This window comes from Lynx rufus, unplaced genomic scaffold, assembly GCF_022079265.1.
Source record: "Lynx rufus isolate CCGP_SWC_20201006 ecotype Redwood Valley unplaced genomic scaffold, mLynRuf1.p SCAF_6, whole genome shotgun sequence".
NCBI lineage: Eukaryota > Metazoa > Chordata > Mammalia > Carnivora > Felidae > Lynx > Lynx rufus.
The window spans coordinates 39,077,383-39,092,752 of NW_025814878.1; the positions used below are offsets into that span (position 1 = coordinate 39,077,383).

The 15,370-nt window shown below is 35.3% G+C and overlaps 1 protein-coding gene across 2 annotated transcripts in view; it reads left to right on the plus strand.

Annotated features, from left to right (window-relative positions):
- CEP85L (centrosomal protein 85 like) overlaps positions 1–15,370 on the plus strand; it is a 171,524-nt gene that overhangs the window by 36,787 nt on the left and 119,367 nt on the right. For both annotated transcript variants that reach the window (XM_047102456.1, XM_047102457.1), the window contains one exon: positions 12,677–13,464. In XM_047102456.1, the coding sequence (XP_046958412.1) occupies positions 12,677–13,464 (788 nt within the window). The remainder of the gene's footprint in view (positions 1–12,676; positions 13,465–15,370) is intronic.

Below are 15,370 nucleotides of genomic sequence, written 5' to 3' on the forward strand. Positions count from 1 at the left end.
ACTTGTGTAGATATAACCTAGATGTGGTGCCGGAGTTGAGTGATTAAGGGGGAAAGAAATAAGAGGAAACTGGGAGTATAGGACCGTGTGGTAATAAAAGAACTTATTTTTACTTAGGCTGGCTTTGTCACCTTCTACAGGACAATCTTCCTCTCCCTTATGACATGAAGCCTGGGAGGTAGGGCTTCTAGGCAGTTGTGTTTTTTGGTGTTGTTGATGTTGTTGTTGTTGTTTTTAATCTTCTTAAACCTGAGTTTTTAAATGTAGCTTCTAACAGTCTGTTTGGGGCTGATTTTCAAGCATATTTATATATTTTATTTAAAAAAGGTACAATAGAGTTAAGTAATTTTTTACTTTGATAATTTCCAACTGCTAATTTGTATTAGAGATAATTTTCTTATCTAATTAACCTCATTTATTTCAAAAGGAGGGACTGATAAAAATGGACTTCAATTTAATCATATCTTCATTAGTTGTTTTTACTAAGAAATAATAGGACTGTTTAATAATATAAATTTTGAGGTCATCCTGTGAATATATATCAGAAAGGAAGAAAAATTAGAAAAGTTACCAGTTGGTGCATTATCTTTATCGTATGAAGATATGAAGGCCTTGAAAGGTAAGAACTTGTTCAGTCATTTATTCACATAGCTAATATTTATTGAGTGTCTGCTGTGCTAGGGGTTAGGATTAAACAGACATTTTCCGTGTTCCTTGTGTACATAAGGAGGAGACAGGAAACAATTATCATTAAAATAGGAACAGTATGATTGATGAAATACATATGGTAGGGGGTATACCTAGATCCACTGGATTAGGTGAAGGACCCCTGGCAGAAGTGGTGTTTAAGCTGAGGCCCAAAAAGTTAAGTAGGAACTGGCAGGGCACAAGGCAGGAGAGTAGGCTGAGAGAACAGCATGGTCAGTGACTAGAAGGTGAGAGATTCTGGGGATGGAGCAGAAGAGAGCCAAACTGGATGCAATGAGACCACCTGTGTTGCAGGTAGGAGCCTTGGTGACTTGTTCATAAAAAGAGAGTGGGAAAGGAGAAAATGAGGTTATTCAGGAGACATTTAGGAGATGAAAACAGTACATTCTTTTTAAGCAGCTTTATTTAGATGGAATTCATATACTTTACAATTCAGCCATTTCAAGGGTACAATTCAGGGATGCTTGGCTGGCTTAGTTGGTAGAGCATGCAACTCTTAGGCTCAGAGTTGTGAGTTCAAGCCCCACTTTGGGCATGGGGTCTACATGTGTACAATTCAGTGGCGTTAAGTGTATTCAGAGTTGTATATCTATTACCAGTATCACTTTTGGGACATTTTCGTTACCTCCAAAAAAGCCCCACTCTTCCTTAGCCATCATCCTGAACACTGTTATTCCCCCAGCTCTAGGCAGCCACTAATTTTGGAGGATGTCATAAAAATTTCCCAGGGCTCTTTTTGCTTATATATTTTATTACAGTGATTAGGTTTTATTAGATTAGCAAAATGTTTTCTCTAAAACACCTCATTTAAAATTTTTTTTTAATGTTTATATTTGTTTTTGAGTCAGAGAGAGAGAGAGAGAGAGAGAGAGAAAGAGCAAGTGAGCATGAGTGGGGGAGGGGCAGAGAGAGAGCGAGACACAGAATCTGAAGCAGGCTCCAGGCTCTGAGCTATCAGCATAGAGCCCGACGTGGAGCTCGAACTCGTCAACCGCGAGATCATGACCTGAGCCAAAGTTGGACGCTCAACCAACTGAGCCACCTAGGCACCCCTAAAACACCTCATTTTAAAGTAAAATATTCTCTTGCTGTTAGTTTTTTTTTTCCTTTTTTACAGAAAATTCCAAATATCTGCCAAAGTAGAAAGTAAAATGGTAAAACCCACATGTACACAGCACCAAATTTATATAACCAAAAATTATAACACATGGCAATCTTCCAGCTATTATTTCTCTGCTTATTCCCACACCCTTGGTAATATTTTTAATAAATTGACAGCTCCCTCTTAACCCTTTCATTGTAACAATAGTAATATTTATTGAGCATTTACTGTGTAGAAGACATGATGATAAGAAGTGGACATTATTTCAGTTAATTAAAAAATTATACGGTAGGTACAATTATATACCTATTTTCTAGGTGAAATAAATAATATTTAAGTCATTCTTTAATGAGTTATATTTGTTTTATTTTATTAATGGTCAGTTAGTTCATTGGTGGATAATACTATGTTTTTGCCAGTTCATAACTTTGGAAATTTCAGGACTGTAATAATGGTTACTCCAGTTAACTTGGCTTCCAGATTCTACAGTGGATTAGTCAGTCAGTTGGCCTTTAACATTAATAAAAATACCTACCATAAATTTTTGCAATATGGAGTTTTGTACTTTATACATGATTTTTAAAGATTCTTTATTATAGAGTCCTTCTGGGGTAAAATATGATTAACTTTTTTTTTTTTTTTTACTGGTGAAAAAGGAGTTAGAGGGGGTTAATAATGTATCTGGGGTTATATAGCTATTCGAGTGACAGAGTTGAGATTCTTCAAACCTAAGTTCAGAGCTCTGCCTAACCCCACTGTTTAAGATATCTGTACTCAGAAGGGAGAAACTAGAGGGAAAGAAGCCTTGAGAGGTGTAATTTAGGATAGTCTAGGTAACCCTAGACTGAGAAACAGGATACCAGCATTCTATTTTGAGATTTGTACTTGGTCAAGTAATTTAACCTTTATGGACTTTAGTTCATCATTTGCATATGGGAGTAGGTCAGAGGTTATGCACAGAACATTTTTTTTTTGCTTGTGAAATTAAATCATTTCAAGGCAGCCTTCAAACAATAACGATTTACATTCTTTTGCAAGAATGCAAATACCCTTTTCCTTTGCTTCCCATCTCTAGTTTTCTTGTTGATCTACATTATTTCTTAAAATGAAATATTTGAATTTTAAATTCTTAAACATGGCATGTAATGGCATTACAGCTCTACTGGGTTTGCAGGAGGATTGTTTGCTTGAGGTATATTTTGTATCTTTATGGACTTCATTTTTACCTTCAGTGTTACTCATTCATCCATTCATCCATCCATTCATTTTTTTCAGTTTTTATTATTTTGTTTCTTGGCCTAGTAGAATATGAATGCTTGAGCCTGATGACCAAGCTGAGCTGAATTAAGTTCATTTTACTCCCCTGTGATGACCCTATGTACTATTGACCTGGAAAGGCTGTTCACATGGCCGTGGGCTTAGGGAGATTAATGACTTCACGTCTCCCCTGACTTGCAGATAGAGGATAGATAGGTGGATAGATGGGTAATTTGTTGTCTGTTCTGTAATAGTTAAGTTTTGTTTCTAAGAAAGTTTGCATTGTAAAAAATAATTGTAATTTAAGAGATTAAGTTGTAATTTGATTTGTGAAAATTTTTACAGGAGAGAAATAACTTATAGCTCTTTTCAGGTAAACTGCCTGGTGAGACATAATCTTAAAACTAGCGTGAGATATCCAGAAAATGGTACAGTTGAATGAAATTTTAGAAGGCATTTAAAAAAAAATTAAGTTTTTATATAAAAAGAGAAGCTGTTTTTACTGACTAGCTTTTAAAATGAGTTTTGTTTTGAATTAATTGGCCTCTTCTTAAAAATTATTTTTAATGTTTATTTATTTTCGAAAGAGAGAAAGCGTGAGCAGGGGAGGGACAGAGAGAGAGAGGGAGACACAGAATACAAAGCAAACTCGAGGCTCCGAGCTGTCAGCACAGAGCCCGACATGGGGCTAGAACTCACGAACCGCTAGATCATGACCTGAGCCGAAGTCGGACGGTTAACCGACTGAGCCACCCAGGTGCCCCTAAGTTATTGGCTTCTTTAAGCTGTACCTCAGATTGTCCTTTAAGTTGCTGATAATCTGGCTGGAGATCAGAAATGCCCTCTTTTTTTGAAACCAGTTTTCATTTTGTTTTATATACACAGAAAAGCTTATGCACAGAATTGTATACTGTTGCTATCATAAGTAATCACTAAAAGAGTATAAGCCATACGTTTGGCTGTAAGGAAACAAGTTTCTCACTATCCTTAAATAAAAGCAAGAAATTTAGGAAAGCATGATTTTTATGATACTGACACTTGACATACAGTTTTTCTAACATTCTTGACAGTTATTTTTATATGATTCTTTTTTGTGTTTATTTTTAGACTTGATACAGATAACATAATGCCAAAATGCCAACAGAGGGCTTAATATTTTAGGTTTATCTTTGATTAAAAAATTACTTGAACAGTTTTTTTTTTTTTTTTTTTTTGGTACCTTTTCACTTACTGTGATGACTATTACATTCTGGTGCATTTTAAAACTATTGTATGCTTCTTTTATGCTTTTTGCCTCGGGTTTTTTTCCATTTATTCTTGTCTTCTTTTGATTGAATTTTTTCTTCATGCCGTTTTCCTTCTAGTTTATTAGAATTATACACTACCTGTGTTTTTAGAAAACAGCTTTATTATTGGGGTGCCTGGATGGCTCAGTCAGTTAAGTGTCCAACTCTTGATCATGTCAGGTCATGATCTCACAGCTTACAAGATCGAGCCCTGTGCTGACAGTGGGGAGCCTGCTTGGGATTCTCTCCCTCTCTCTCTGCCCCTCCCCTGCTCATTGTCTTTCTCTCAAAATAAATAAACTTAAAAAACAAAAAAACAAAAAAACAAACTCAGCTTTATTGACATATAGTTCACATATATACAATGTGTACTCAGTATACAATTTAATGGTTTTTAATATATTCTCATTGTGCAGTTATTACCACGATCTAATTTTAGAACATTTTTAGCCTCTGTTAAAGAAATGCATTAGCTATCACTCTTCATCTTCCCTAAGCAACCACCAGTCTTTCTGTCTCTATAGATATCTTTGTACTGGGCAAGTCATATAAATGGGATCATCTAATATATGGTCCTTTGTGACTGATTTCCATTAAGCATAATGTTTTTAAGATTCAAGTTGTAGCATATACTAATACTTCATTTCTTTTTATTGCCATATAATATATTGTATGGATAATACCACAGTTTATTTATCTTTTCATCAGTTGATGGCCATTTGGGTTATTTTGGCTTTGGGCCATTAAGAATAATGTCTCCGTGAACATGTTTTCATTTCTTTTGGGTATGTATCCAGGATTGGAATTGCTGGGTAATATGGTAACTCTGTGTTTAACTTTTGGAGGAACTGCCAGACTGTTTCCTAAGCAATGGGGCCTTTTTTCATTCCCACCGTGGTGTATGAAGGTTCCAGTTTCTCCACATCCTTGCCAACACTTATTAATATGGCATTTTGATGATAGCTATTCTAGTGGGTATGAAGTGGTATCTCATTGTGGTTTTGACCTGCAGTTCCCTGATGACTACATGATGTCCAGCATCTTTTCATATGCTTTCATAAGTCAGTTTGTATATCTTCTTTGGAGAAATGTCTGTCTAAATCTGCACCCATTCTTAAATTGGGTCATTTGTGTTTTTATGGAGCTGTAAGAGTTTTTAATATAATCTAGATACAAGTCCCTATGAGATAAATGATTTGCAAAAATTCTCTCCCATTTTGTGGGTAGTCTTTTTACTTTCTTGTTAGTCTCATTGACAGCAAGTTTTAAAAATTTTGATCAAATCCAGTTTATCTTTACTTTTTTTGTTGCTTGGGCTTTTCGTATTGTATGTAAAAAAAAAAAAACAAAACAAACCACTGTCTGACTTAACATCATGAAGATTTACACCTATGATTTTTTCTAAGAGTTGTATAGTTTTAGCTGTTGCATTTAGGCTTATGATTCATTTTGAGTTAATACTTATGGATTGTGCAAGGTAGGGGTCCAACTTTAGCTTTACAGTTGTACCAAGTCTACCTATTCTTTAGTTGTTAATGTAGACGTTACAATATGCAACCCTTAACTTGACTGTCTAGAATGGTGATTAGAAGCTTTGTCTTCCTCTCATAAATATAAGGACCTTAAAACATGGGAATACTGATCTACCCCTGTTTTGAGTTGTATGTCACAGTTGCCAAATATTTTGATTCTATCTTTTTTAGCCCAACTGATTTTATTGTTTTATGCAATTGTCCTTCATTTTTTAGATGTGTTTACTTAGAAAAACTTTTTATTTTTATTTATTTTTTAATTTTTTTAATGTTTATTTTAGAGAGAGAGAGAGAGCGAGTGTGAGCAGGGGACAGGCTGCGAGAGAGGGAGGCAGAGGATCTGAAGCAGGCTCTGTGCTAACAGCAGACAGCAGACAGTCTGATGCGAGGCTTGAAGTCACAAACTGAGAGACCATGGCCTGAGCCAAAGTCAGACCCTTAACCTACTTCACCCAGGTGCCCTTTATTTATTTATTTATTTATTTATTTATTTATTTATTTATAATTCAGGGGTCATTTGTTTTCTATGTGAAAGAAACTAAAGGAATCTTAGTAGCTCTTCTGGTGAGTCTGTTGATGATAAGCTCCATTTTTGTTAGCTGAAAATATATTTTGACCTCATTCTTGAAAGATAGCTTGCCTTTCCAAACAATTCTTGGGTGCCAGTTATTTACTATTAACCCTTTGAAGGTAATACTTCACTGTGTTGTAGATTCCATTATTGCTGTTGAGCATTATTGCTCAAGAGCAGTCATCTTGAGAGTTCTTTTATGAATAGTCTGCCTTTTCTCTCTGGCTCACATCTCATTGTCTGCTGTTTTGTAGTTTCCTTCTGATAAACTTTAGTCTTGGTTTGCAGCTGTGTATGTAATGGTAAAGTATGAAACCTGAGGGGAAGGGCTATATTCATCTTTTTGTGAATAATGTATTTTCATTGTCTTTTCTACCTAGTACAGTTCCTTGTACAGGGTTCATTCCTAGGAGATTCTTCGGTTTAATTATTGTTGAGTTTCTTTCTATAGGTCCTTTCCTACCAGAATGTAGTTTAGAATATTTTTAAATATTTATAAAAATATACGGAATGCTTAGAAATGTTCATTTGTTTTAAAAGGATATGGTTACATGTGGCATGAAAATGTGTTTTTTTCTGGTATGATATGATTAAAGCATTAGCAGGAAGGGAAAAAAGTATCATGGTGGCATATGAAACTTAATTATTGCCTTTGGGTTAGAGTTAAAATTTTTATTTAAAAATTTGTTAGAATAGTTATGTTAAATAAAAATATTTTGATATGGGGTTATATAGTTTCCTGATTAATTTTTAATTATGAAGACTTGTGATTTATTGTTGTAATATAGGTCTGGAGGGTGTGGTCTTTTTTGAATTCATTTCCTTTTAACTTTAAAAAGGATAGGGCAGAGAGAGACTATCTCTATATACAAGAGAAGATAGAATCAATGTATTCATCTATTTCCAGGTAACAATAACATGACAGTGAAACAGAAGGTTGAGATTTTGTTTAGAATTCAGAATATGTTATCTTAAATATTATTCGCTTGTCGGGTTATAGTGAAGTCCTCTTATATTTTTCCCTTGCAAGCTGAAATCTGTCTGAAACCATTAGCTGTACTATGCTCTCTGTGAATGCTATAGACCCAGTCCTCTGGCTTTTAAAAGGACTACACTCTGCTGGTTTCAGATTTCATTGTGGTGACTTAGATGTGTCCCAGATGCCATTGTAATAACTTGCATTTGAGATTTGTGTCTACAATTAGATAGTATAATAAAGCACATGAGGAATTGTATTTTGTCTACCCCTAGTTGCCTGTGTTTCATTAGGGCAAAATAACATTTTTAAGGTGTTAAAATTAATATTTTTCTGGACTCCTTTCTGAGAAATAATGGTCCCTTTTCTAGATATTCATACTATCAAATTTTTATTTTTTTCTTTATTATTTCATGTTGTATGTGCATGTGTATGTATGTGCATATGTGTGTTAACAGACTAAGCTTTAATTAATCCTTAGTTTTGGCAGTACTGAATTCTGAAAGTCACAGTCAGTAAGTTTTTACACTAGAACTCAGATACTGGTGATGGTTGAGGTTGGGATATTTAAGCTTGAAGGCTTCAGAACTGGAATCAGACCCAGATGGAATGATGTTGTAGTGAATAGAACAGAGAATCACTTACTGAGCAGTAATATTTCCTGGTCCCCTCTCTACCTTAACTGAATCAGGATCTCTTAGAATAGGGCTTCAGAGATCTCAGGTAACTTTTAGTGTGTTAAAGTTTGAGAACTTCAGATAAGTGACTTTTAGGAATAAATTCTATCCTCTGTGTAATATTTGAATAGTATATATCAATTTTTTTCAGATTTGTAGGAGTAAATGCTAGTCTGATATGGAATTTGTTTTTATCACCAGTTGTTGATTTTCTATGCAGTTGGGAAATACTGAGCTAGCACAGGAAGACAGAAAAGTAGCACATTATCAGATATAAGTAACAGCCAAGGCAGTGATCTCTGGTCTCAGAGGTTTCAGCTGTGACATGGAAAGTGAGACAGTCACCTGATACATTATTCATACTTAAGTAACAGTGTTATTTGAGATATTTTAAACTCTTTGAGGTCACAAACCAAAACATCTTTGCAATAGTTTGACCAAATGGTCAAGTTATGCTCCTTGAAAAGAAATTAAAATAAGACATTGTATGTCCTCTTTCCATGATGAAGGGTGTACCTTTGTTAAGTTTGGGGTGTATTCTTTCATACCATTTCTCTGCTCATAAATAGATACATATTTACATACATTCACTTATATGCTGGCATATTTTAAATATTGATATGTATAGACAGATTGCCCCTCTTCTCTCAAATGCTATAGCAATTTATGATTCCATTATTGTAGGATATTATAGCCTTTAATAATTTTATGAATAGGATAGGGAACACACTTTAACTATTAATGAGTTTGAACATCTGGGTTTTTTTTTAACATGTATTATTTATTTTTATTTCTTGTGATTTGCTTTCTAATTTCCTTTGCTTGTTTTAAAATTGGTTTGTTAGGTTTTGTTTTGTTTTAATTTATTGGAGTTCCTTGTATAGTATGGATATTTACTCTTTTGTCTGTTATATGATGGAATGATGTTTACTTAGCTATTTCAGTGATGTGATAATAATTAACATTTTGCTTTGTACCGGGAATTCTTCTGAGTCCTTTCTGTACAATTTTTTCTTTTAATCTTCACTGTTGTCATGTCTACTTTATGGATGAGGTGACTGTGATGCAAGGAGGTTAAGTAAGTTGTTTGAACACATGTGACTGAGTGGGAGAGCCAGGATTTGAATCAAAAAGACTAGTTTTAAAACTGTTACATTTAACCTTATACTTTATCTTTACTTACTAAGTTTTTTCAATGTAAATAACTGAAAATAAAAAAAAAAATTTAGTTTTAAAGATATTCAGGACACCTGGGTGGCTCAGTCAGTTAAGCATTGGATTCTTGATTTTGGCTCAGGTCATAGATCTCATGGTTCATAACATTGAGCCCCGGAAGCCTCACTTCAGACTCTGTGCTGACAGCCTGGAGCCTACTTGAGATTCTGTTTCTGCCCTCCCTGCTCATGCCTTTTTCCTCCCTCTCTCTCAAAAATTAATAAGCTTAAAAAAAATAAAGATATTTAATGATTTTAATACAAATACTCGTTTAGGAATAGTGACACAAACGTGTGTGTTTATGTATCTATACACATAATTATATAGTTGGTAAACACATTTAATACTATAATGTATTAATACAGATATTTCATAGGCTTTTAGTGACGTTTGTCCTATTTCTATTTAGAACTGACCTTTAGTAGCATATTCCCTTCCTTTTTTCTATTGATTACCATAATAATCTGTTAATCTTCATGTGGCTAATCATTTTGCTTTAATCCTCAACAGTGTTATTGGAATAATCATTTTAAGTATGGTTTTGATCATGTTACTCCTTTGGAAACTTTCAGTGGTATCACATTTCTTGCTTAATGAAGGCCAGCCTCTTTCCTTACCTGGGCATTTGAAGACTTACATAACTGTTTCACCTTTACCTTTCAGGAATTGACTTGAGCAATTTTTTTTTTTTTTTTCTGTTTAAAAAATTTAGTTTGCTGGCTGTGATGCAATGTGTAGTATACTAGTCTTTGAATCTAATGGTTCAAGTTCAGATTTCCATGGCACTTTATTTTGTTTGCATGCAATATGACATAATCCAAAGCACTGCCATTTCTAGAATTTCTGTATAGGCATGACCTAAGATGTGTCAGACTGGTTGGAAAGGGAGTGAGGGAATCAAGTACATTTATCTGAAACGAGGTTTGCATAACAAACAAAAGATTTTTCTTTCTTAACATTGTGTAGTGGAGTTGATGGGAGATTGGGTATAGGGGGCAGGACTGAAGTCTACCCCTGCCACCCTAGTGTTCAGCCACTGGTATTAGATACAGGTTTGCAGTATCTGAAAGACCCTCCTTACTATGTGATCTTGAGCAATATACTTAACTCTAAATGTTAATTTTCTCCTTTGAGCAACTTTTCTTGACACTGCATACAGCAGACAAATGGGATAATTTGTTATTTACTTTGGAAATTACATTCTTCTGGCTTTATACTCTGATCAGTTAGTGTTCTTAATCAGCAAAAGAAGCTTGCTGACCTGATTGAGAAGATGAAGAATTTATTTAAGGGTGTTTGGTATCTCATAGAATTTTGGGAGAAGGCTGGAGAACCAGGCTTCAGGTTAAACTTACAGGTAATATGCCTCAAATCATTTCTGAGAACTGTCACTTCTCTAGCCCCACCAAGCACCAGTGCTGCCCAGTTGCTGCCCTTCTGGGATGGTGCTCCCATTGTGGAAGGCCGATGCCTCTGCTGTTGCCTATGCCAGCCAAAAATGGTGGGTCCATCTGGAGCCTGTTTTCTAAGTGACTCCCTTCCAAACTGAAATCTTGTGCTGGTGCTTCTAATGTCTGCATCATAGTTGCAGAATATGTTGGGAATTTGAGATTAAAATTAATTTCGTGTGATTAGACTTATAATAATGTGGCAATTTTCATGAGTATAAAAAGGTTCTGCAGAAGCTGATGAAAAGCTTGAACATGTTAAATAAGTGTTCACTATAATACTTTTGCTTGTATTCTCCCATCTGTAATATTTTTTCTTCTTTATCTCCCAAGTGAAGAAATTCTGTGTAAAGACCTACTGGAATTTCATTGTTTGAATTAGTCTGCCTAACTCTTTTTAATGTGAATTTTCTTATGACCTTTTCATCATTTCTTTTTGCATTATTTTATTTCTTTAAAACAATATCAGTGCTAACAAGTAATAGTAAATATATTCTAATGTACCAAACAGTATGGAAAATATAGAATAAACTCTGAAGGTTGCCTTTTACTACTCATCTCTTCTCCCTTCATACTTTCAATTGCTATCCTATTTCGAAGCTTCCTCTGGTAAAATTTATAATCTTTAATTTTAAGTTGGCACATTTGATGATAATTTGGAACTTGATGGTAAGTTCATGGAATATAGAGGTCTTTATTTGTGCTTTGGGTTTCCATGGAGCCTCTAAAACTGTTACTGTGTGTAGAACAATAACACAGGAAGGCTTGACCTAAGGCAATAGCTGTGTAATCATTTTGGAAGTGAAGGCTTACAACTTAGGGATTTAGTGAATGTGCAGAGAAAGATAGCCATCTAAAGTAGACTCCAGGAGTTCTAGCTTGGGAATCATACCATTGATGATGCCATTTAAGGGAGACTAGGAATGGAGGAATTACTCTGTATCCACAAATATATTGCTGGAATGCTTTCTGATTATGTTCCATTGTTTTTTTTATTTTGAGGGAGGGAGAGAGAGAGAGCCAGTGTATGTGAGTGGAGGGGGGAGGAGGAGGAAAGAAAGAGAATCCCAAGCGGACTCCCAGCCTTTAGTGCAGAGGCCGTTATGGGGCTTGAACTCATGAAGTGCAAGATCATGACCTCAGCCGAAATCAGGAGTTGGACGTTTAACCCACTAAGCCACTCAGGCACCCTACCCATATTTCTGATTTGAATTAAAGTTTGGGCAGGTGCTAAAATGTTTAAGTGTGGCATAGATTTCCACAGTTCAGGAAAGACCATGAAAAATACATTTTCTGGTAAAGTTATTTCTGGGCTGGATGATGAATAAGACCTCTCAGTGAGGAGATGGATTTTTCTTTTAAAAAAGTAAAAATAGGGGCGCCTGGGTGGCGCAGTCGGTTAAGCGTCCGACTTCAGCCAGGTCACGATCTCGCGGTCCGTGAGTTCGAGCCCCGCGTCGGGCTGTGGGCTGATGGCTCAGAGCCTGGAGCCTGTTTCCGATTCTGTGTCTCCCTCTCTCTCCGCCCCTCCCCCGTTCATGCTCTGTCTCTCTCTGTCCCAAAAATAAATAAACGTTGGAAAAAAAAAAAAAATTAAAAAAAAAAAAGTAAAAATAATTAAATAAGGTGACTATAAACCTGTTTTCTAGTCCTTTGTTGTCTGTAAGTAGATAGTAAATGGGCATATATTCCATTGTGTATCCATTTTTAGAAAATAATATTTGAAAGTATGTTTGGTTTATTTCAGGTAAACATAATGATGATAAACTCATTTTGATAAAGTATCTCTGAAAAACTTGTGCTGGGAAACCATATTCAGATATTTGTTTTGGCATTTCACATTTAGACCCTTCCCCCCCACTCCCATTAATTATAACTAATTTGACATTCTTTTCTCTTTCCAGATCATTCAACTTCAAGTGGCACATTATCTTTTAAGCCTAGTCGGTCGTTGGTTACTCTTCCTACTGCCCATGTCATGCCGTCTAACTCCAGCGCTACAATTTCCAAACACAGGGAATCATTGACGTCAGATGGCTCAAAATGGAGTACTAGCCTCATGCAAGCATTGGGAAACCACAGTAGGGGAGAACAGGACTCTTCACTAGACATGAAGGACTTCCGGCCCCTCCGGAAATGGTCATCTTTATCCAAACTCACTGCCCCGGATAACTTCAGCCAGGGTGGCATTGTACACACTGAAGAGTCAAGGAGTGGTTTGGAAAAGACAGGGAGAGGCAAGGTTTTAACCTCGCAACTAAGAACAATTGGGCCTAGCTGCTTACATGATAGTATGGAGATGCTTAAACTAGAAGACAAGGAAATAAATAAAAAACGATCGTCAACTCTGGACTGCAAATATAAATTTGAGAGCTGTAGCAAAGACGACTTTAGAGCTTCCTCCTCCACCCTTAGGAGACAGACCTTAGACATGACATACAGTGCCTTACCTGAAAGCAAGCCCATTATGACAAATGCAGAGGCATTTGAACCTCCGAAATATTTACTGCTTGGTCAACAGGCAGTAGGTGGAGTCCCCATTCAACCTTCTGTGAGGACACAGATGTGGCTTACGGAGCAGTTGCGGACAAACCCATTGGAAAATAGAACTACAGAGGACTCTTACAGTTTAGCTCCTTGGCAACAGCAGCAAATTGAAGAGTTTCGACAAGAAAATGAAACACCAGTGCAGGTATGGCTCAAAGTCTAGTGTTTGCTTCCCTCCAGTGGATGTTACGAGTACAGTAGCACACTTGCAGTAAGTGTATGACAGTGTGTCCACAGACACAGATGGTTTTGTTTTTCCTCTTTCCTACAAGTTACTAAGTTTATAAAAGTTGCTACAAGTTTATAAAAGGTATAAACTCCCAAAGTATTGTTTGGATAAACAAAAGTTAAACAAAGACTTGAGGCTGATTAACATGGAAAATTTAAAATCTTGTACCTAACTTAGTTTTCACTTTCCTTCTCATTTGTTAAGTGGGCATAAAAATAAAGAAAAATATACTTAATTTAAAGAAACTTGAAACAGATATGGGGACTGGCACAGTATAATTGGAAAAACAGTAATTCTGGAGTATGAGGTCTTGGATTTTATTTCTGGTTCTATCAAATTCAGAACCTGGATGATTTTCTACCTGTCATTTAATACTTCATTTCTTTGGGTCTTAGTTTCTTTTCCCTTTCTTCTTTTTTTTTTCTTGAGATATAATTGACATATAACATTACATTAGTGTCAATTCTACATCATAATGATCTGCTATGTATGTTTTGTGACCTTATCACCACAATAAATTTAAGTCTGGTTAACGTCCCTCACTATGCATAGTTTCCATTTTTTTTCCCCTTGTGAGAACTTGTAAGATTTTCTCTTAGCAACTTTCAAATATATAATACAATATTATTAATTATAGTCATCATGGTGTATATGATGCTGTACAAGTCACATCCTCATGACTTATGTATTTTATAGCTGGAAGTTTGTCTTTTGATTCCCTTCACCTATTTTGCTCACCCCCAGCCCATGGCAACCATCAGTCAGTTCTCTATATCTGTGATTTTTTTTTTTTTTAAGGTTCTACATGTAAAAGATCATATGGTATTTGTCTTTGACGTAATTCACTTAGCATAATGCCCTTCAGGTACATTCATGTCACAAATGGCAAGATTCCATTTTTTTTTTAATGACTGAATAATATTGTGTTGTATATGTACCACATTTTGTTTATCCAGTCAATCATCAGTGAGCACTTAAGGTTGCTTTCATGTCTTGGCTGTTGTAATTAGAGCTGTAGTGGACATAGGAGTGCATATATTTTGGGGAGTTAGTGTTTCCATTTCTTTCAGATAAATACCCAGAAGGAGAATTTTTTAATTTTTCATTTTTTGAGGAACCACCCACACTGTTTCCCATAGTGGCTGCATAAATTTACATTCCCACCAACACTACACAAGCGTTCTTTTCTCTCCATATCTTCACCAACACTTATTATCTCTTGTCTTTTTGATCACCGTTCTCACAGGTGTGAGGTGATAACCTCATTGTGGTTTTGATATGCGTTTTGCTGATAGTGATGTTGAGCACCTTTTCATGTATATGTTGGCCATGTGCATGTCTTCTCATTTCTTCATCTATGAAATGAGAAAGTGGAAGTAAAGTTATTTATAAAGTTTTGGTGGTGTTTGAAATCTATTAGGTTTATAAAATAGAGGTGTGCTTATTTTAAAAAGATTAAGTTGGGTATCAAGATTTATTAATCAGTTTGAGGAAAGCACTTTATAAAATATCACATGTAAATAAAATGGGTGTGTATCCCCTAAAGTAACATGTAAATGTGTACATTTTTTTTTTATCTGGAAATGTTTTCTATTCCAAGATAATTTCCACAGCTCATTTTAACTGGGAAAGCAATTATCTGTAGAATTTTCTGTAAATTCTATCATCCATTTTTTATTAACAGTATTTTCTGAAACAGTATTACTGAAACAGTAATTTTCTGAAATTAATTCTGTCAGAAATTACAAACTTTCCCTTAGAGAAAACATTTAAAATTACTATTCATTACTGCTACTAATAAAAAAAATAAAGATTAAAGGAA